Source organism: Osmerus mordax, chromosome 13, assembly GCF_038355195.1.
Source record: "Osmerus mordax isolate fOsmMor3 chromosome 13, fOsmMor3.pri, whole genome shotgun sequence".
Taxonomy (NCBI): Eukaryota; Metazoa; Chordata; class Actinopteri; order Osmeriformes; family Osmeridae; genus Osmerus; species Osmerus mordax.
Window position 1 is genome coordinate 15,675,115 of NC_090062.1, and position 22,791 is coordinate 15,697,905.

At 49.7% G+C, this 22,791-nt stretch overlaps 3 protein-coding genes across 3 annotated transcripts in view; 2 read left to right on the forward strand and 1 right to left on the reverse strand.

Annotated features, from left to right (window-relative positions):
* The first annotated feature begins 6,241 nt into the window (after window positions 1-6,241).
* On the forward strand, window positions 6,242-10,262 carry LOC136955744 (ADAMTS-like protein 3). Its single transcript, XM_067249468.1, has 4 exons — window positions 6,242-6,472; window positions 7,851-7,954; window positions 8,059-8,273; window positions 8,754-10,262. The coding sequence occupies exons 1-4, from the start codon at window positions 6,242-6,244 to the stop codon at window positions 8,870-8,872; spliced, it is 669 nt and encodes a 222-aa protein (XP_067105569.1). The 3' UTR covers window positions 8,873-10,262.
* Window positions 10,263-10,810: 548 nt separating this feature from the next.
* Window positions 10,811-14,279, reverse strand: saxo2 (stabilizer of axonemal microtubules 2). The gene is made up of 8 exons (XM_067249380.1): window positions 14,242-14,279; window positions 13,606-13,785; window positions 13,216-13,418; window positions 12,664-13,025; window positions 12,109-12,333; window positions 11,589-11,711; window positions 11,323-11,444; window positions 10,811-11,090 (listed from the first exon to the last, which is right to left on the reverse strand). The coding sequence occupies exons 1-8, from the start codon at window positions 14,277-14,279 to the stop codon at window positions 10,937-10,939; spliced, it is 1,407 nt and encodes a 468-aa protein (XP_067105481.1). The 3' UTR covers window positions 10,811-10,936.
* A 204-nt stretch (window positions 14,280-14,483) lies between these two features.
* The window catches only part of efl1 (elongation factor like GTPase 1), a 38,561-nt gene continuing 30,253 nt past the window's right edge, over window positions 14,484-22,791 (forward strand). The window contains exons 1-12 of the mRNA XM_067249475.1: window positions 14,484-14,579; window positions 14,881-14,988; window positions 15,081-15,148; window positions 15,428-15,512; window positions 15,836-15,969; window positions 16,068-16,205; window positions 16,590-16,852; window positions 17,459-17,582; window positions 19,887-19,966; window positions 20,072-20,208; window positions 20,364-20,486; window positions 21,246-21,345. Coding sequence (XP_067105576.1) covers window positions 14,898-14,988; window positions 15,081-15,148; window positions 15,428-15,512; window positions 15,836-15,969; window positions 16,068-16,205; window positions 16,590-16,852; window positions 17,459-17,582; window positions 19,887-19,966; window positions 20,072-20,208; window positions 20,364-20,486; window positions 21,246-21,345 — 1,343 coding nt within the window. The 5' untranslated portion in view covers window positions 14,484-14,579; window positions 14,881-14,897. The remainder of the gene's footprint in view (window positions 14,580-14,880; window positions 14,989-15,080; window positions 15,149-15,427; window positions 15,513-15,835; window positions 15,970-16,067; window positions 16,206-16,589; window positions 16,853-17,458; window positions 17,583-19,886; window positions 19,967-20,071; window positions 20,209-20,363; window positions 20,487-21,245; window positions 21,346-22,791) is intronic.

Genomic DNA, 22,791 nt, shown 5'->3' on the forward strand with positions numbered 1-22,791 from the left:
TTTCCAAATAGTTTTCAATCTAAGATTTTCACACACAACATGACCAAAAAAAAAGTAATCAATATTTTTCCGACGTACAAAATAGGGATGCTAACAAAAAAATTATAAATTGTTTTAATTGTAATTGTTGTACAGTGTCAATGCCACTCTGTGTGTAACTGTGTGTGTTTCTGTGTGAGCAGAGCCTCCAGCCATCTCTGTGTCCTGGAAGAATGTGTCTGACCAGGGGGGGGGCATGAGAGCTGTGGTGGGGAGCCTCATCACCCTGCGACCGGGGGCCAACTTTACCCTGGACTGCCCCGTCACAGGTGGGTCAGACTGGCACACTGCTCCAAAACACCTGCCTCCAATACACTAGCCTCTGATACTATGACCTCTAATACTATGACCTTTAATACAGTGGCCTCTAATAGACCAGACTCTATTTCATACACTGGCCTCTAACAAACAGGTCTCTAAAATGCTGGCTTCTAACATACTAGGCTTTGATTCAACCTGCATCCATGTGGAATCAGGCCCAGGCATTCCTAATGAATGACATTCTTACATCTTGTCTGTAGCCTCGGGATGGCAGTTTGATGTTGAAGCCTGGTTTAGCAGCGCAGTGTTGAGATGCCGAGAGAGCAGGAGAAATGGTGTGTAAAGCCACCACAGCTAACAGCTCTGGCCCTTCTGTGGTCGGCTGCAGGATTTATTTTCTCTGGGTCATTTACAGATGTAATCATGTGTTTAAAGAGACCCAGAGTCTGGGGGAGCAGTCCCTCCGTGTGAGTGGCTGTGGAGGCTGTCTGCACGCTCTCCACACCCTCCCACACCTGGTGCTTGTCAACAACACAGGTCAGGTAAAGACTAGCTGGTGCCAGTAGGAGCCAGGTAAGGGATGGGCTGGAGTGAGACAGAGCCTTGAATAGCTAGCAGAGGGCTGAGCTGCGGGTTTGGATCCCAGGTCTCAACAGGGTTTACTCCCCCAATCATCACCTGGCGCAGAGCCACCTGCTGCCAGCCACACCTGTGTGCCCCTCAACAGATGGACGTCACAAACACACATACACACCTGTACACACACACAGCTTTACACACACACACAGTAGGCTCCCACGTACACACACACCCATATGCTCACACATTCACACATGCGCGCGCACACACACACACACACACACACACCCTTCTACCCCTCAGCACCTGGATATCATAGACACACACACATATACATATGCATACACATTACACACACACACACAAATACACACACATAAGCACACTCAGAGAGCTATATCTATGTAGAATGGCTCCTGGCACAAGCCACAAACAGTCGATTTAGAAGCTGCTTTCATCGCCTAGTGATTGGATGAGATGAGAGAAGGGTTTAACGTTTGTGCACGGTGTGTGTGTAGGCGTATTCTGTATGTGTGTGAGTGGGAGGCCATAAAGCCAAAACTAACAAACTTAAATAACATATGATTTTATCTTGAAGGAGGTCAGAGAAGGAGGGAGGGAGGGAGGGAGGGAGGGAGGGAGGGAGGGAGGGAGGGAGGGAGGGAAGGAGGGAGGGAGGGAGGGAGGGAGGGAGGGAGGGAGGGAGGGAGGGAGGGAGGGAGGGAGGGAGGGAGGGAGGGAGATGACGACACAGGGTGAGGAGGGAGCAGAGAGAGTGAGAAAGTGAGAGGGTTATTTAAGTCTGTGTAAGGAGATACAGACTTGTTTTTGTCACATTGAATCGTTGAGAGATGTCCTGTCGAGAAACAGATGGTCTTCTTCTAAGACAGGCTACGCACACACATACACGTTCCTGTGCACACACAAACCCTGGAAGACGGATTCTACTCATCAGAATCTCACGGCTGCATCGTCAGAGGACACACGAATCTGGTCACCTGACTGGGGTGAGTGCAGACGGTAACCTCGGTAACTAAATGAGAAAGCTGAAAGCAGATCCTTCTTCTCTAAATCTCAAACTAAAACTCATCTCTGACCCCACCTCTGTCTGGTCTAACATCAGCATTCATGTCAGCACAATCAACTGAAGAGGCAATTCACCTCAACTACAGAGGTGCTACACATACGCCCTCTAGTGGTACGAAGTGTATAAAATCACGGCTCCTGGAGGAACGCATGCTGTGCAGATTCTGCATCCATTACTGGGGAAGGTTTGTCTGCTACGAGGGGCAGCTAGCCTGGCTGCTAGCCGGGCAGCTAGTCTGGCAGCTAGTCTGGCTGCTAGCCTGAGTAAGAGGAAATCTCTTGACACATAACACATGCATGGTCTGGCCCACAAGCGGACGCACCCTCCAGTGTCTGGCTGACGCTCAGGCACAGGACCCAGATCTGGACCAGCAGTGCCGGTGTAATGAGGCTATCCATGTGTTTTTTATTGCCGCTCTGGAGATGACTCTGAGGAGACTTGGCTCAGGGCGGCTCGCTGGATCCGTCTCAGTGATGAGGACCAGTCTGAAAGGAATGATCCTCCAGTGTGATCCCTCTCTCTCTCTCTTTCTCTCCCTCTCTCCCTCTCTCTCTCTCTCTCTCTCTCTCTCTCTCTCTCTCTCTCTCTTTCTCTCTCTCTCTCTCTGTCTCTCTCTCTCTCCCTCTCTCCATCTCTCTCTCTCTCTCTCTCTCTCTCTCTCTCTCTCTCTCTCTCTCTCTCTCTCTCTCTCTCTCTCTCCACTCTTGTGTTTCTCTGACTCTAATGTCTGTCTCGTTCTCTCCGTCCCTTCCCCTCTATATTCATCTCTCTCTGTGTGATATTCCTCTCCTGTTGCCTGCCCCCCCTCCTGCCCCCGTCCCCCTCCCCCCTCTAGGTGTGCCCCTGCCCTTAGTGAGCTGGCAGAGGAGAGAGAGACCGCTGGGCGCCGGCTCTGTCCTGCTGCCGTCGGGCTCGCTGTGGCTGAGGAACGTCAGCCTCCAGAGCCAAGGCACCTACGCCTGCACTGCAGCCAACCCCCTAGGAACATCCACTGCCTCCAGCACGGTGCAGGTCCAAGGTGGGCTGACACACACTCACACATACCCTGCAGAGCTGGAAAGAGTGGCCACACTCATGAAACTGGGGTGGTCTTTAATCCTGAATTGTGTTTCAACACACTCACACACACAGAGAGACACACACACTTGCAGACAGATCAGCAGTTCGGATCTCCAGGAGCCATTCCTTGGTCACTGGAACATTACCGTCACAACAAGACAACTGCTTAGAAGGTGTTTAGCTCAGAACAGAGTGTGTGTGTTTATGTGTACGCGTGCATGTGTGTGTGTCCAGCTTCAGGCAGGCCCGACCCCCCTCTCTCCAGGGAGCTGAGCAGGAGGAGGGTCCTCATGGCCTCTCAGCAGGGAACCAGCGTCACCGTCAGACCTGGGGACGTCCTCCGCATAGGTACCACACACACACACCTGCAGTATAAACACACACACACACCTGCAGTATAAACACACACACCTGCAGTATAAACACACACACACACACCTGCAGTATAAACACACACACACCTGCAGTATATACACACACACACACACACCTGCAGTATAAACACACACACACCTGCAGTATATACACACACACACACACACACCTGCAGTATATACACACACACTTACAGTATATACACAGACAGACACACACTTACAGTATATACACAGGCAGACACACACAGTATATACACAGGCACACACACACACACATGCGTACACACACACATGCACAGACACACACACAGACAAAGTCTATCTCTGTCTCTCCCCAGGGTGTCCAGTGGTCCCGGACCACAGAAAGCCGGTCCTCTGGGACTTCCAGAACCAGACCCTGAGGGAGGCTGTGGGCCAGGGTCTGGGCCAGGGCCAGGGCCAGGGCCGGGGTCTGCGCCAGGGTCAGGGTCTGGGTCTGCAGTACCGGATGCTGGTTGGAGGACGGGTCCTGGAAGTCAACACTATCCTTGGAACATTCTCAGGACGCTACAGATGCCAGACGTCAGTCAGCGATCACAGACAAACCCTGTCTGCCTGGATACACGTCCACTCTGAAGGTGTGCGTCGCTATAACAACGTGTCACCAGTCCCCATCAAACACTTAACATCAACAGACATTCAGGCTTACAAAATCACAAAACAGCTAACCTGTACTACTGCTCCAGTCGACACAAATCAGGAGCGTGAAGTCTGAAAGGATTCAGACACACAATGCTCTCCTTGTCAGGTCACCTCTATCTGCTTATCCATCCATCCTCCGCTTGGCCTCTAATGGAGTCCAGGCACATGACAGCCACAGTCCTACCAGTTCTGATCCCAGCAGGCCTGCCTGTAGACACAGCTGGCAGCCATCACTGGACCCCAATTAACATGGAGATTTGTACCACTTCAAGTCCTCCGAGTTCTCCTGGCCCATGTGTCATGAGCTGGAGTTCAGGGTTCCCCCCATGAGAGAGAGGACATCTGACAAATTGCTAATATCAACAGAGTTTAATGAGCACTCTTAAGGAGAGGGGCGGAGGGGGGTTGGGGGCAAGGTAACATCAGAGTTGGGGAGAGACAGAGAGAGACAGACGGGGAGGGAGACAGAGCGAGGGAAAGCTGGAGACGAGAGTGAGAGACAGAGAGACGAAGTGAAGGATAGAGAGAGAGACAGAGTGAGACATAGAGAGATGGAGTGAGAGAGAGACGAGGTAAGAAAGAAGTGGTTCTATGCTGCGCACAGCTTCGACCGTGGTAGTGAACCAGAGCTCAGGCCTGATTATAGTCCTGCTAAACATCCTGTAACCTCTGATACTGCAGAGTCATGATGTGTGTTGCCGTCTGTGTGTCCAGAGTTCAGCTGGCGTGTAGGAGACTGGGCCCCCTGTAGCGCCTCCTGTGGAGGCCGAGGGAAGCGCAAGAGGAGGCTCCGCTGCGTGTCTCCTGGAGGTCAGGAGGTCATCACCTCCATGTGCCAGCACCTGCCCGCCCCCGTCACCCCCTCGCTGGTCTGCAACCGCCAGGACTGCCCCCCCAGGTACACACGCGTGGAACGACGAACACAGACACTCACTCACACACACTGTCACACACACACTCACAGACACTCACGTACACACACTGTCACACACACACTCACAGACACTCACGTACACACACTGTCACACACACACTCACAGACACTCACGTACACACACTGGGACAGCACTCTACACAGCCCTTAAGCTATCTCTTAGCCAGCTTTACTGCATGCTGCTGATTGGCTAACGTCAGACTCAACCTCAGCCATTGGCCCGAGTCCAGCCAGCGTTGTGCTGCTAGGCAGACAGTAGTCTTGTGGGTCCTGCTCATGTGGTGTGACGAATAAAGTTGCATGGTTTTGTATCGCCGAGGCACATCTGAAGGTGACAACTCATGGCCCTCAGCAGGGCTAGAGATTAGGACCCTGACCTGACGCCCTGACACAACCCCACTGAATCACACACAGGAAGGATTCCTCAAGGAATCAATGTATGGCTTGAATGTACTATATAAATGATGTCTGTCTCTTGAGCAGGTCAGATCTCATTCCCGCCATAATGAAACACAGGCCCGCGGCTCTCAGCATATACTCCTGGATACTTTAATACTCTCAAACTATAAAACTTGAATACTGTAATATTGTATGCCCTGGTAGAACTAACTGTCATCTTAGTGCCTGTTGAAATATTTCTGGTTTTCCCTCCATCGCTGTGTGAATAAAAACAGGTATTTGTTTAGGTTTAGTCCTGCTCTGTGTGCCTGCTCCAAAAACATCAGCTGATTATTGCCTTGTGAAGGAACACTGACACAGAGCCACTGGCTGGGTTATTGCTGCAAAGCAGTGTGCTGCTCTGGGAAACTGCTTAGTGCCTGTTGCTGGGCCATCACCGGCCATCCACACACAAAGCTGGCTTTGTTACCCAAGCTGTACCGCCCTCTCCTGGGGGGGAAGACTGGCAATATCCTACTTGGATAAATACTCACTCACCCACTAACTCGCTCGCTCGCTTCCTAGACCGCTATAACAGATGGGGTATGAATAGATAGAGTGATCTTCCTGGAGGAGGCCTGGATAGTGGGAGCAGATGTGTTTTACTGACCCCTGAGGAGCTTGGGAGTTCAGGAGGTTTACAACCCCCCTATCAGGAGGGCTTCTGTCCAGGTACCAAAACACCTGGAGAGGTCTTCACCTGCCCTCAATCCCCTGTGTTGTCCTGTCACAACCTCAGCTGAATATATGTGAGCGAAGGTCAGAGGTCATCTTTGACAGCGTGGCATGTCGACCCTGTCGTCCCTCTCCAGCTGGGTGGCGTCTGTGTGGTCGCGGTGCTCCGCCCCCTGTGGGAGTGGCTGGCAGCAGAGGCAGGTGTCGTGCCAGCAGGTGGAGGCGGGCGGAGGGGTCAGGACTCTGGCGCCCTCTGTCTGCGGGAGGAACACACGCCCAGCAGACACACAGGAGTGTAGCGCTGACAGCTGTCCGGCCTGGGTCACCAGTCCCTGGGGAAAGGTACATTGCTTCTGTGACAACTGTAGCTGTGTGTGACTACTGTTACTATTGTAGCTGTGTGTGACTACTGTTACTATTGTAGCTGTGTGTGACTACTGTTACTATTGTAGCTGTGTGTGACTACTGTTACTATTGTAGCTGTGTGTGACTACTGTTACTATTGTAGCTGTGTGTGACTACTGTTACTATTGTAGCTGTGTGTGACTACTGTTACTATTGTAGCTGTGTGTGACTACTGTAGCTGTGTGTGACTATAGTGCTCTGCGACTGAGGATGTGATGGGCTGTGAGGATGTGGACTCCAGTGCTCTGGGACTGTGTGACTGTGTGACTCCAGTGCTCTGGGACTGTGTGACTGTGTGACTCCAGTGCTCTGGGACTGTGTGTGACTCCAGTGCTCTGGGACTGTGTGTGACTGTGTGACTGTGACTCCAGTGCTCTGGGACTGTGTGTGACTGTGTGACTGTGTGACTCCAGTGCTCTGGGACTGTGTGTGACTCCAGTGCTCTGGGACTGTGTGTGACTGTGTGACTGTGTGACTCCAGTGCTCTGGGACTGTGTGTGACTCCAGTGCTCTGGGACTGTGTGTGACTGTGTGACTGTGACTCCAGTGCTCTGGGACTGTGTGTGACTGTGTGACTGTGACTCCAGTGCTCTGGGACTGTGTGTGACTCCAGTGCTCTGGGACTGTGTGTGACTGTGTGACTGTGACTCCAGTGCTCTGGGACTGTGTGTGACTGTGTGACTGTGACTCCAGTGCTCTGGGACTGTGTGTGACTCCAGTGCTCTGGGACTGTGTGTGACTCCAGTGCTCTGGGACTGTGTGTGACTCCAGTGCTCTGGGACTGTGTGTGACTGTGTGACTCCAGTGCTCTGGGACTGTGTGTGACTCCAGTGCTCTGGGACTGTGTGTGACTGTGTGACTGTGACTCCAGTGCTCTGGGACTGTGTGTGACTGTGACTCCAGTGCTCTGGGACTGTGTGTGACTGTGTGACTGTGACTCCAGTGCTCTGGGACTGTGTGTGACTGTGTGACTGTGACTCCAGTGCTCTGGGACTGTGTGTGACTGTGTGACTCCAGTGCTCTGGGACTGTGTGTGACTGTGTGACTGTGACTCCAGTGCTCTGGGACTGTGTGTGACTGTGTGACTGTGTGACTCCAGTGCTCTGGGACTGTGTGTGACTGTGTGACTGTGACTCCAGTGCTCTGGGACTGTGTGTGACTGTGTGACTGTGTGACTCCAGTGCTCTGGGACTGTGTGTGACTCCAGTGCTCTGGGACTGTGTGTGACTGTGTGACTGTGTGACTCCAGTGCTCTGGGACTGTGTGTGACTCCAGTGCTCTGGGACTGTGTGTGACTGTGTGACTGTGACTCCAGTGCTCTGGGAGGTGCCTAGGCCCCACCCTGACAGTGCAGAAGCGGGCGGTGGTCTGTAAACACTCCAACGGTTCATCTCACCAAGACTGCGACCTCAAACACAGGTAGAAACCACACACACACCACGACACACATTTTATCCACACCCTCTCTCACACCTCTCGCAGAGCACTGACTCACTGCACCCCCCCCCCCTCCCCTCCGCCAGGCCGCAGAACGTGCGTAACTGCTCGTCAGAGCTGTGTGACGTGCAGTGGCGTGTGGGCCTGTGGCGAGCGTGCACGGTGGCATGCGGCAGTGGGTTCCAGTCTCGGAGGGTGGACTGTGCCCACAGGAGGACTGGTAGGACCCTGGCAGACCATCACTGCTCCTGGCACAAACGCCCTGCCACCTGGCAGAACTGCAACAACACCACTTGTGGGAGTAAGTGTGTGTGTGTGTGTGTCAGTAAACTCAGTACCAGGCCACATGTCTAGCATTGAGAGTTTGCTGTAAAAACGTCTGTTAAAAGTTGTGTTTTACAGTTTTTGATACTTTGATATGTTTTTGATAGTGAAATGTGGCATTTGACGTCTGTTAGTTGAGAAACACCTAGTAAAACTGTGCGCTGGTGGAAAAGTCTCTCACACACTGACTTCAAAACGGAATAACAGGCAGATTATTGCTTAGCTTTTTGGGAGGAAACATTAAGACCAGGCTACGTTTGGCAGCATTATCGTCTTTATCCAGCAACCACAGGCTCAAAGCAGGAGAGTTATTTGCTGTTTAATATTTAATGTAAAAATTTGTATTGACATCTTCCCAATATCCACAGACCCAACGTGGAACATTTAGGTAAAACAATCTTGCCAGGAAATAAAAAATTCTTCCAAATGATTGACCATGTCTAACTTGTTTTTGCAGGTGAATGCCAGGACACAACACATTACTGTGCTGTGGTGAAGAGACTTAAGCTTTGCCCCATTCAGATGTACAAGCAGAGGTGCTGCGAGTCCTGCTCAGAGGAAGCAGGCGCCACCTAGTGGCCAGTTGATGTAACACCAACCCTTAGGACAGATGGACCACGCTGTGTAGCTGGCAGGCAGGACAGAGACTAAGATGGCTGGAGTTCATCTCCATCAAGACTGGTAAAACATCCCACACCCTAACACTACTGGGATTCGTTAAACTCACCACTCCCTCCATGAAAATTCCTTTCTGTGAACTTCAAAGACTAAATTAGGAAATTCCGTTCCCCCCCCCCCCCCCCCCAGTTGAAACCTCTGTGACTAATGGGATACATATCAATTAAAACCTAAATGGCCAACCATGTCCTGAACTACCTTCCCATATTACAAGGAGTTCATACCATGTTTAACTCTTTGTCAATAATCATAATGCGCCCAGTGACACTCCTGATAAGGAGAACAGAACAGACTTGTGTACTATAGAATGTGAATCTCCTGACGTCATGGTAACAGATCATAATGGTGGATATCCTGTGTTTTATAATTTAATTTATACATAATAAATATTATTATACATGTAGATATTTGATGTGGAGGTGAGATATCCTATCATCTGTGACTATTCTCAAGTGTGAGGGTGGAGGGATACTGGGTTGTAGAAGAACGTCACTACTGCACCATATAACAGCTTAGTCTCTACAGTCACTGGAGTGACTATGCAGTAGTCATGACAACCTACTGTACATGAAGGCGCAGTAGAGAAAACAAGACAGGTGTTAGTAAAACCCAATATTTCATTATTTGCCATAAATACAGTACTAAATCTTCCATATACAATCGTTCGTGGTTTTAAACATCCCCAGCAGTAGCATTGTAGATCATGTCAAAGATTTCTGTACTGTGAGGAAAGTTTGTCTACAGTTTCATTGTTGTTTGGATAAAACTGGTTCAGCAATGAAAAGCATAATAGGGATTAAGTACTTTGATACAGTGACATTTGTTTTCTGTTTAAGCAATCGGTCTATGTTTTACTTGTGTTTGGTTGGTTATAATCATGTGCTGCATTGTAAAGTCATGTATATAGTGTGTTTAAGTGCAATATTGTACATTGTGTGTATGTAGATTTTGTGGGACTTTATTTTCTTACCTTTTTGTTTAGTTAGTGATAGTTATCTGTCTTTATTCTCTTATAAACACCTTTTAATGTTAGCGTATAAACCCTCAATCAAGCAGCTGCTTAGCTGTTGGCAGGTTTACACCTTTGTCTCTCTGGTTTAATTTGCATGAATTTAGGTGCTGTTTCAGATGTTGTGTAGATACATGATGAAATGCAGTCATTATCCTACTGTTGCTACTAATTTGAAACTCACACTCACACTTGGAAGCATTACTTGGTTGAAGGAATGTATTTTGAAGACACATTTAAGTGCTCTAAAACATTACAAATAAAGACAGTTTGATCCTTTACGTTGTTCATCTATATTCTCTCTCATATTTACTGTTATTATATATTATTTTCTCACCATAAGACCCCCAAGTTTTCGGAAGTTACTGACAGCTAATGATCGCTAGATGGTAAATCAATGTATTTGGTCGCCACGGTTTCTTTTAATGCAGTCTACCACCAAATACAAATATTGTCTTTCTCCAAATGTTTGAATGTTTTATATTAGTTTAAACAGTTTGGAGGTGATAAAGTAATATAAAAAACGGACCCAGCTGCAACGGACGCAAGCACACCACAATTGCCCCAGAAATGTTACCCTCTCTAGTTTCTTCATAAAGGCTCAATATTTTATTCACAAAGAAAAGTGCATTTGTTGCAGGATTTTCAGTGGGGTTTTGATAGCCGACATTTGGCACATACATTGATAGACATGGTGATGATTACGTTGCATTTTGATATAGGAGCATCATTGATATTCAATCAAATTAACAAATTAATACATTTGTGTAGAGTAAGTAATAGCTACTACCAAAATAAAGATTTTAGTTTTTACGTGTACATACTTAATCAAATCGCCAATACTTTTCAAAATCACTGTAGGTAAATACGATGCACTGACGTAAACAATGCAGAAGTAGAGTGCTCTTTATGAGGTCAGAATCGTGGGTCTCTGTGACAACAGTCAAGCTTTATTACTGCACCACTACTGCTTTCTGCACGGGAACATTACTGGCCTGCATCATGCTCTTAGATGACAACTTCCTGTAGAACCTGTGCCCATTGTGGTCTGAGTCCTCAAACACAAACCCTGGAGGGGAGTCGTAGCTAGCCAGGCAAACGCTGATCCTGCAACACAAAACAACACACTCCCACCATCACTGTCTGCTGTGCGGAGAGCCATATTACTCAACGTGTATGTGATATTATGAAGCAGTGCATTTCTAGTTTTACAAGTAACACAGTTTACCAGTATCACATTATTAGAGTATTACATTATGAGAGTAATATTACTCTCATAACGTAGGAGTCTTCCTGTAGACAGTGCTATACAAACTGTGTAGCCTATTAGGTGTCACACCTCTTCGGAGTGAACTCTGTGTTGTACATGGTCCCGCTCTCCAGGGGGGTATTTCGTCTCGCTACAGTGTTGGGGGGCTTGAAGCTGATGTTGGGCTGAAGCTTATGAGTCGTGTAGTGGGCCTGGAGAGGAGAGGACCCGAGACAAAAATACTGAAAACAGATACAGGGGCTAAGACAGGGGCTGTTTTATAAGGACGTTATGTAATTGAATTAAGAGTAGCAATCCTATAATATGCCAGGATAAAAAAGTTGTAGCATCTTTGCCTTGAAGGTGGTGAGGTCATCCATCTTGCCAGTGGCTTTGTGCATCTCCTCTTCTCTTTTCTTCATCAAAGCCTGCCTCGGTGTCACCCAGGGCTGGAAGTCTTCTCTCATGGTGGTGTATCCCTAGGACCACACCACAGACCAATAAGCTGTCACCACCATAGATATATATAAAGACTAGATGTCTCGTCCGCGTTGCCGGACAACGGAGTCGAACGTCCGCACATGGCGGCCATCTTGCTATAGTCAACTCGCTCACCCATAACATTGTGTGGATGCTACATGTACTTTTTAAATGACCATAACTTGCTCAATTTTTTACCGATTTTTAAGTGGTTTGGTTTGTTATCCACGTCAGAGATGTCGTTATGTCACTGCATACTTGTATTCTATTTAAAAAAAATAACATAATTATTCAAAAGTATGCAGTGGCATAACGACATCTCTGACGTGGATAACAAACCAAATAATACCTCTAATCTCTCAGTCGATCTCTTGATTTACTCCCTCCCCTCCTAACCTGAAAGGGCACGGAGGACTTAAGGGGCTGACAGAAGGGCTTGGCGGACGTGAAGGGCTGGGTGTTGTGCTTGACGAAGTCCACAGCAGAGGTGGTGCTCATGTCCATGTGCTGGGTGGGACCGACGTACTCCAAGGGCTTGCGTAGCTGGGGCAGGCTCACCGGCCACTGCTGGAACTGCTGCTGAAACTCTGTACTGCCGTCAAAAGGGGCGTCAGATGACGCCTGAATGATGACAAATATAACAGAGCATTGGCTTGATTGCTGGAATTATTATTGGTTGCTAATGAATGACATTGATAGTCTTGCTGTAACACTGGGGAGTCAGGTGGCTGAGCGGTGAGGGAGTCGGGCTAGTAATCCGAAGGTTGCCAGTTCGATTCCCGGTCATACAAACTGATGTTGTGTCCTTGGGCAAGACACTTCACCCTACTTGCCTCGGGGGAATGTCCCTGTACTTACTGTAAGTCGCTCTGGATAAGAGCGTCTGCTAAATGACTAAATGTAATGTAATGTAATGTAACACTACAGCTAGTGCGTTTCCGGTAGTGCTACCTTCGCAGGGTCAGGCTTGCAGCTCCGGGCCAGCTGCCCGGGCAGGCCCTGGAAGTCCCTGCGCTGGGTGGTCATGTCTTGGAGGGGCTCTGTGCTGGGCTTGTACACCTCCGGGGGCTTGACGTAGCGAGCCTCCGCGGGGTGAGGGACGTACGACAGATGGTTGCTGGTCACGCCGTCGAAGGGAACCTCACTCAACATGGGGACACTGGAGGGTTTGAAGCTTTCCCTGGGGACCAAGCCCCTGTCGATGAAGTCGTCCTGGAAGGTGGAGGTGCCCTGGAACTTGGCCGAGGACGGCTGGTAGTTCTCGTTTCGTTTAGAGAGCTCCCTCTTACTGATCTGCCACACTTTGAAATCATCTGAAACATCACATCAGCATGTTAAGCTATGTGTCTCATCATGGCTCACACACCATTCTGTAGGGAATACCTGAGAACCATACCTGTCTTTTATTATAATCTAAGAGATAATGTGACACACCTGAAATTGACAAACCTCATGTATGTACAGTGTTTTTGTCAATTGTTTAGTTAAGGTAGAATGCATCACCTTTATAAGTGGGCACAGTGTCCAGTTTGCCCGGCGCAGCCTGCACTCGCTGTTTGGGTCTCACGGCAACACAGGGCGTGACCTGGTAGGGGTTGAAGTCCTGCTTGTAGGTCGTCCCCATGTCAATCTCCCCAGGATAGGGCTTGTACTCTGTCTGCTTCCTACCTGGTCGCCGATTCACCTCGTAGGGGATGAAGTCTGTCCTGTTATGGACGGACAGACACAAAAGTATACAGAGAGCTGAGAAATATACAGCGTGTGCACTCTGGACGGTTAACATTAAAGGTGTCTAAAGTGTAAATAATGTAATACTGTTGTTGACAATCTCTCCAGCTTGTCCGTGCACATGAGAGGGTGCTTTAGAGAAAGGTGTGGCCCCGAGGCAGTTACTTGAACGTAGTTGTTCCATCCATTTTCCCCCTGTCATTGTGATCCACAGGCTTTGGTTTCATGCTCTTGGGTGGGCTGTGCGCTCCATAAGCAGGGTACTTCTCTGTGTATTCTGTCTGCTCACATGCCTGGTTCCCTTTCCCGTAAAGGGCAGTGGGCCGGTGTGGGCAACGATGCCGTCTGAGGGATCAGTGTGAAGATTGGTACACGTTGACATTTCCTGTTTTCAACAATGACTTCAACTCGACTGTGGGAACACAACCATAGGACGCAACTATAGAAGGGCAGGTTTGTTTTCTCTGTAACCAAGGGCATATCTTTGCTCAGGTCAAGGTGTGCCTGTGATTAGTGATGATTACTGCCCTGCCCCAGTAGGTTACTTGACCTAGAACTAGTGTTGATGAAAGCATTCAATCAGTAAATAATTACACTTTATATTAACACAGTTCAAATGTAAAATTAGCAATGACGATGCTAACGTGACCTCAATCTGCATACCACTCACTGGTTCATTATTGCCAGTTGTGGTTGAGTAACTGCGATTGTCCTTCATAATAAAACAACATCTAAAACGCAATTAATCAGGAACTTGTCGATGTCCAATGAAGATAAAATAACAATTATTGAATACCTTACCCACAATTACAAATCTCGCATAGGCATTGGCGGATCATGTTCTTGCCACGAAAAGTAACTGACCGTGGCTGTTCCCCGGCAAACTCAAAACTGCGCCACTTGACACTCAACTGTGTCCGTTTCTATAGAAGCGAGTTGTGTCGAAGCAACCTCACCCCGTCGTCCTGGTAACGACGTAGTACAATCCAGAGGCATCCATAAAGGGGCGTAGTTTACGTACGACGTCATCTTCCGGAAGCAACGTGAGTCGAAAATGTTCACATGTGTGTTGAATGTAATGCACATTCTCGTACAAAAATAACATATTATAGTATATGGGGACGCAACACTACCATACAGTACGTTTGGTTGTGTAGTAATTGTATACTGTTGAAAAATCTGGCTAATGTATTTTGTCCTTTAAACTGTTGTAGCTTGTTAGCATCCAGACAAAGTTCGCGACATGATCTGTCAAAATAGCCGGTTGTTGAGTCAAGCAACTTCACTAACTATGTATAAGCGCTAATTTACTGTAGCGCTTTTATAGTAGGGCTAGTCTACTTTTGAAGCACAACAATGAGCTATTTAGTTAGCTATTAGTTAGCAAACGATGTCCAAGGGAACTAATAGCTAGCTAAGTATTAACTATTCTTTCAGCAGCGTATGAACCGTAAAGCATGGGGCAAACAAGCTTAGAAAAGATCATTGCGCTACAGAAGAACCCTTCCAACATCAGGAACCTGTGTATTCTGGCGCATGTTGACCATGGTAAGGACCGCCAGCAGAACTATACTGAAGTGCGTTTACATCGCATATGTTGCTTGTTTACCCACTTCTACAACCACTTTTGTGTTTTGCAGGCAAAACAACTCTGGCCGATTGCCTTGTTGCGAGCAATGGTATCATATCAAGCCGCCTAGCTGGGAAGGTTAGTAAGCAAGGGAGTCAGATGGCTGAGCGGTGAGGGAGTCGGGCTAGTAATCTGAAGGTTGCCAGTTCGATTCCCGGCCGCTCAAAATGACGTTGTGTCCTTGGGCAAGGCCCTTCACCCTACTTGCTTCGGGGGGAATGTCCCTGTACTTACTGTAAGTCGCTCTGGATAAGAGCGTCTGCTAAATGACTAAATGTAAATGTAGTAAGCAAATATTTTCGAGGAATGTTGTTGTACATACATCATGCATACTGATGTAGGCGTGTAATCTTGCAGCTGCGGTACCTGGACAGCCGAGAGGATGAGCAGCTCAGAGGAATCACCATGAAGTCCAGCGCCATCTCTCTGCACTACGCAGCTGGTAAGACAGGAGGATAAACTCACTACATAGCTGGAAGGGAGTCAGATGGCTGAGTGGTTAGGGAGTCGGGCTAGTAATCTGAAGGTTGCCAGTTCGATTCCCAGCTGTGCCAAATGACGTTGTGTCCTTGGGCAAGGCACTTCACCCTACTTGCTTCGGGGGGTATGTCCCTGTACTTACTGTAAGTCGCTCTGGATAAGAGCGTCTGCTAAATGACTAAATGTTAATGTAAATGTAAACTTACCAAGCCCCTCTCCCCCCATGTGTGATGTACTGCTGTGCTGACGGCAGGATGTGACTGGTCTTTGTCCCCATGTCCTCAGGAGAAAAGGACTTCCTGATCAACCTGATAGACTCCCCGGGTCATGTAGACTTCTCCTCTGAGGTGTCCACGGCGGTCAGGCTATGCGACGGAGCCATCGTGATTGTGGATGCGGTGGAAGGCGTCTGTCCACAGGTTCACATCACTCTCTAGAACACTCTGTTTCTATCTGTTCTCGCTCCTCACTTTGGGCCAAGATAAAAGACTAAAGGGACGTGTGTGTGTGTGTTTAGACTCAGGCTGTGCTACGTCAGGCTTGGCTGGAGAACATCCGTCCTGTCCTGGTCATCAACAAGATAGACAGACTGATCATGGAGCTGAAACTCTCGTCTCAGGAAGCATACAAACACCTGCAGAAGATTCTGGGACAGGTGAGAGCGCTCCCACTGGAGCACTGGACCATTTGATATGAGAACACCGTGGGACATATTCCCTTCAGAGAAACTACACTTCTCTTTTGTATATCATGTCTATGGGCATCTCTGAAGCCCTCCTGCGACAAGGCTTGTAAAAGGGCTACACATTTACATTTAGTCATTTAGCAGACGCTCTTATCCAGAGCGACTTACAGTAAGTACAGGGACATTCCCCCGAGGCAAGTAGGGTGAAGTGCCTTGCCCAAGGACACAACGTCAGTTGGCATGACCGGGAATCGAACTGGCAACCTTCGGATTACTAGCCCGATTCCCTCACCGCTCAGCCACCTGACTCCTACAGATACCATTTTAAAGTTGTATTTTATTTTGCTTCCCTAGGTAAATGCTGTGACAGGGGCTCTTTTCACATCCAAAGTGCTGGAGGAGCGAGCAGACAAGGAGGAGGAGAAGAAGGAGAAGGAGGCGCAGGGGAGGGAGGAGGAGGAGGGGAGGGAGGCCCCTGGGGATGTGCTGGAGAGCCCGGGAGAGCAGGTGTACGACTGGAGCGCAGGTCTGGAGGAGACGGATGACTCCCACCTCTACTTCTCTCCAGACCAGGGCAACGTGGTCTTCTCCAGCGCCATCGACGGATGGGGCTTCAGGTGAGCTCGCCAGCCAAGGTATCGTCAGGGGAAACGGGTGTTTTTCACTTCACCCAAACTACAAACCGAAGATGTCCAGTAGGTGGAGCTGTCAGACAAGGATGAGGTCTTTGCAAGGTCTTTGTTTACCTTTAGCTTGAGAGTCACAGTAACCAGTTATGAAAACCCAGCAGCCATAATTTGCAGTCAATTCATCTGAATTAGAAGGTCTTCTGAGGTCGTTTAGTTTGGACTTTAAATGTTTGGGTTTACCCAACAAAGGCCAGAGTAGTAAACAACTTGCACAGTATCCAATCAGACTGTGCAGTTTCACAGCGTCTGTTTCAAAGCTGTGCCCTTGTAATAACTGACATCTAAAAATATAACTGTCAGATTGAGAACTGTTCTTTTGGGAACACGACAGAAGGAATACGTTTCTAAATAAAGTCAATTTTCACCATTTTGCTCCATCCGACTGCTCTTGTAGCCTCGTCATCTGAAGTACGAGTGTTGACTGTGAAATATGTAAACAGAGGAAGATGATACTTATTCAGATGTACTTAACAAAATATAGCATAAGTAGAAACAAAGCATCATGGCTCAGTTGTGGGTATGGTGTGTGTGCAGCATCCAGCAGTTTGCTGACATCTACAGCCAGAAGATGGGCATCAGGACAGGAGTCCTGCTGAAAACGCTGTGGGGAGACTTCTACCTCAACGCTAAAGCCAAGAAGATCATGAAGGGAGCTCAGGTACGGTCTGCTCTTCACCTGGGAGTCTGTCTCAGATACACCTCACACATCCATGCTAACTTTTCCCTCTCTGATTGGGGTAAATATACCACTTATTTGTGCAGCACCAAACACTGCTTTGAGAGTGAGCGAACAGCCAGACAGGCAGATATGTGTTCCCGTCCCCCCCGTCTTCCTCCTGTGGTCTCCACGCCTACACAGGATCATTGTGGCTCCTGAGAACTGCCCCAGACACACGGATTCCACCTGACCTGTCTGATGGCCTTGAGTTAGTCAGCAGTGTCTCAGTCTGGATGTGTCTCTGCAGGGTGTGCTTCTCTCAGGGCTGACTCACTTGGAGCTCTGCATGGTAGTTAACTGTCAGTTAAGTGAACCGTGACACTATCTGTTTTGCTTTCTGTCTGTTCTTTCGTTCTGCCTTTCTTTTCTGTCGCTCTCTCTCTCTCTATCTCTCTCTCTCTCTCTCTCTCTCTCTCTCTCTCTCTCTCTCTCTCTCTCTCTCTCTCTCTCTCTCTCTCTCTCTCTCTCTCTCTCTCTCTCTCTCATGCTTTCTCTCCATCTATGTCTCTCTGTCTCCCCCCCCCCCCCTCTCTCTGCAGCAGTAGTTCTGTAGATGAGTTTTGCCAGCCCTCTTCTGTGTTTTGATGTTGTTGAGTGCCATTTATGACAGTAATGAGTGCCGAGTGTGGTTCTGGGATGGTAATGGTCTGTACAGACAGCCGGACAGCCACTAGTCCACCCAGCAGGGACATCCTCCCACACACTGACTCTCTCCCGCTCTGCTGCTGACCTGGGTTCTGCCATGGACTGCATTTTCATGAATACTGCTCCGTACACGCCTGCCTGTCTGCCTGTGGCCTGCCTGTGTCCTGCCTGCCTGCCTGTGTCCTGCCTGCCTGCCTGTGTCCTGCCTGCCTGTTAGGCTGCCTGCCTGCCTGCCTGTCTCCTGCCTGCCTGCCTGTCTGTGTCCTGCCTGCCTGTCTGCTTGCCTGCCTGCCTGCCTGTGTCCTGCCTGCTTCTGTCTGCCTGCCTGCCTGTCTCCTGCCTGCCTGTCTGTGTCCTGCCTGCCTGTCTGCTTGCCTGCCTGCCTGCCTGTGTCCTGCCTGCTTCTGTCTGTCTGCCTGCCTGCCTGTGTCCTGCCTGCCTCTCTCTGTCTGCCTGTCTGTCTGCCTGTGTCCTGCCTGCCTCTCTCTCTGTCTGCCTGTGTCCTGCCTGCCTCTCTCTGTCTGCCTGTCTGTCTGCCTGTGTCCTGCCTGCCTCTCTCTCTCTCTGTCTGCCTGCCTGCCTGTGTCCTGCCTGCCTCTCTCTGCCTGCCTCTCTGTCTGCCTGCCTGCTTGTCTGTTTGTGTCTCTGACTCTGTCTGTTCACACAGAGACTTGTGAAGTGAGGGATCGAAGGCTGAACGTTTAAACTGCTGCCGCTCCTCCGTGTGGTGAGCAGCTCAGAGAAGGGCGTGCTGTCCATATATTGCGGCCGTCTGTGATGTCACCATTTCCAGACAGATCAATCATCTGGCCAGTGATCGGATCAATAATTGCTCCTCAGCTCGGGGCAGGCAGACGTGTGTCTGCCTGGGAACGGCGTTGTCAATACCTCCCAGCTGACCTTCAGTCACTCCCATTGATCTGCCGTGTATAGAAACGAAGTAACAAAGCTTTTAGGGTATTTCGGTGTGCTCGGTCAGAGAGTGGAGGGTGTGTAATAGCTATCTGTGATAGCTGTGAAGAGCTTGACCTCTGCAGATCCGTGCTGCACTCACTGCCACCAGGGGCCCTCGTGAAACGGGATGCTTTTACAGTGCTAGAAGTAAAAGGCTGGACAAGTTGACCTCTGCACTGTTGTGTGTGTGTGTGTGTGTGTGTGTGGGGGGGGGGGGGGAGAGGGACTACACAGCTAGATAAAAGCCTAGATTATCTTAGATAACAGTATTGTCTGTCTGACTGCCAGCTAATGACACATCCAGGAGGATGCATGTGCCACCCCAGTAGCACCCCCACCTGCCCCCTCCCCCTGCCTCTTTGTCCCCCAGCACTGGGCCCCCCATCACTGGGCCCCCTGATCCTTTTAGCTTCCTCTTCTCTTGTCAGTACGATGGACAGCCTGCCCTGAATGCTGGGTGAAGCTCTTTCAGATCATGTGTAGAAGTACTGTATATCATTTCTGTTATCCATTTAGTTTTACAGATTGGAGCTGGATGAATGTTCTCTCTTTTTTTTTTTTCTTTTTTTTTTTTTTTACCTCTAACTTTTCTTTCCCATCTCTCCCCCTCTCCCTCTCCCCCTCTCCCCCTCACTCCCTCTCCAGGCAAAAGGGAAGAAGCCTCTCTTCGTGCAGCTTGTTCTAGACAGCATATGGAGTTTATACGACGCTGTCGTCATTCAGAGGTACATCCCTCTCTGCCCTCCCCACTGTCCTGGTACGTGTTAGACCTGCGCCCTGTGTAGCGCCCCTTCCATGTGACTCACACCGGGCATGTGCTGTCCCTGCAGAGACAAGGACAGGGTGGAGAAGATGGTGTCGTCTCTGGGAGTGAAGGTGCTGGCCAGAGACTCCCGTCACTCAGACCCCAAAGTGCTCCTCGCTGCCATCTGCAGTCAGTGGCTCCCGGTCTCACAGGCAGTGTTGTGTATCCTTCTGTGTGTGTGTGTGTGTGTGTGTGTGTATATGTATGTGTGTGCATACCTGTCTGTGTATCCATGTGCTTGCGCATACCTGTGTGTGTGTGTGCACGTGTGCACGAGCGAGACCCCAACACGCGTGTTCTCCTGAGCGTGTGTACAGCCATGGTGTGTGAGAAGCTGCCCAGCCCTCTGGACATGGTGTCAGAGAGGGTGGAGAGGCTGATGAGCGTGGGGGCGCGGAGGTTCGACTCTCTGCCCCAACAGACCCAGGAGTTGAAGACGGGTAACACACCCTCACACACACGCAGGAAAACACACACACACACACACACACACACCACCACAGCTCGGAGCCTCTCATCATCATCATCAATATTCTTATTATCTCAGTGTTATTAGTGAAGGAGTGAGAGATGTCTTAGTATTCTAGCCGTGCCAGGTATGGTATTTGGTGTCCTCTGAGCTGGGCTGGATCAATGCTCCTGCTGGCCCAGCCTACCTCCCTGGCCTTGCTGGTAGCTTCCAGGGTTACAAGGACATTCATACAACCTCTGTGTGTTTACAAGAGCCATCTGTACTCCTCTCCATCCAGCAGAGAGAGAGAGAGTACAAAGAGAGAGAGAGGATGAGAGAGAGAGGATGAGAGAGAGAGAATGAGAGAGAGAGTACAAAGAGAGAGAATGAGAGAGAGAGAATGAGAGAGAGAATTAATGTCAGTATTTTTCCCAGGCTGTCTGGCCAGACACAGAGAGTATTTGGCGGGTGTGATGTCTCTCTGTGCTCTGCCTCTCTCTCTATCTCTCACTGTCTCTCTATCTCTCACTGTCTCTCTATCTCTCACTCTGTCTCTCTCTCACTCTGTCTCTCTCTCTCTCTCTCTCTCTCTCTCTCTCTCTCTCTCTCTCTCTCTCTCTCTCTGTGTGTGTCTGTCCCATGCATTTGACATAAGGTGTGTCTGTCTGAATCCGACAAATGTGGACCAGGACCAAGGGTCTGTTCCAGAACGATCTACATTTTGAGTGTGTGTGTGTCTGTTTCCCAGCCTTCCTCCAGTGCTCCAGTGAAGAGTCGGCCCCGGTCATTGTGTTTGTGTCCAAGATGTTCGCCGTCGAGGCCAAGGCCTTACCCCAGAACAAGCAGAGGTAAGGAGCCGCCCCTTCCGCCTCCCCCTGGACAGACAGCAGATGGCGCTGTGGGCCCGCCTCCCCCCCTGCTGACCTCCCTCTGAGGTCAAGGCTGCTCAGCGGCGTCCTGGTTTCTGAGCAGCAGACATGCTCCGCACCGGAGACGTGACTGGTGGGCTCCGCAGCTGTTTTACAGAGAGGGTGCTTGAGGTAACAAGAGGTCCCATCAGACTGTAGGAGGGTGGAGGCTGTCCTCCACCTCCACCCCCAGACCTGACGGAGGGCAGGCCTGACCAGCACACTGAAGGCTGGATGAGCTTAGACTGGGAGGAGGAGGAAAGCGGAGGAGAGTGGAGACCAGGGAGGATGAGGATAAGTGGAGACTAGGTGGATGAGTGTAGACTTAGTGCACTAGTGTAAACTAGGTGGAGTGGGATTCTAGTGTGGTCCTTCCTGCCCGGGCTGTGCTCTGTGTCCAGGATCTACACTGGGTCTCAGAGTGGAAAGAAACTCATTCACCCCACTCCTTTTCTCCCCCACCTCACCCACTGTCACCCCACCTCTCTCTCTCTCTCTACCCCACAACCCCCTCCCTCTCCCCCTCTCTCCCTCATCACCTCTCGTCTCCACCTCTCTCTGACTCCCCCTCCTCCTCTCTCCCTCTCCCCCAGCCCCCCTATTCATTCCCCCCTGCCCCCCACCTCTCTCCATCTCCTGTCACAGCAGTAGGCTCTAATTGCCAGCTCTGCCATTACTGTCCCAGAGAGGCAGAGAGGAGAGGAGAGCAGAGAGGAAGACAGGCTGTCAGGGAGGGGAGGGAGGGGAGGGAGGGAGGGGGTTAGATAAAGAGCATGAGATGAAAAGAGAAGAGGAGCCAAAGGGGCAGAGAGATGGAAGACAGAGAGGTAGAGAGGAGGTGTAAAAGCAGTCAACCCACACAGAGCCAGACGAGGTCTGTCCAACATCCTGCCTAATGAGCCTGTGAGGACCCCTCTTCTGATGCCTGCCACCTGCCGCAGCCTGCACACGCACAGCAGGCATATCCACGGCCACCCATGGCCAAGCAAGGATTCAAGGAACACACAAATCCTCAGGAGATCTCTCAGACCACGCCTGGGGCTCGCTACTTTGTCGACGCTGAGCGGATGCCTCAGGCTTATCTCTGGCTACCTATGGTCTCAGAACGGCACATCGATTATATATTTATATATCTTTTTTTTTTTCTGCAACATGTGGCCAAGTGGTCAATACTGTACAGTAGCATTACAATAAGCCTGCAGGGTTACCCTCCTACTGTGGCGTGGTGATGACATCACTTTGGACACCCTGTGTGTTAGGCCACAAGCACCTACAGCACAGGACATATATTATGTAGGTCAGGCCCATGAACAAGTCATATGGAAACATACTGTACGACTGAGCATTTGGTCAATATTTGGCATGTTTAACTTGAGCGACAGCAGG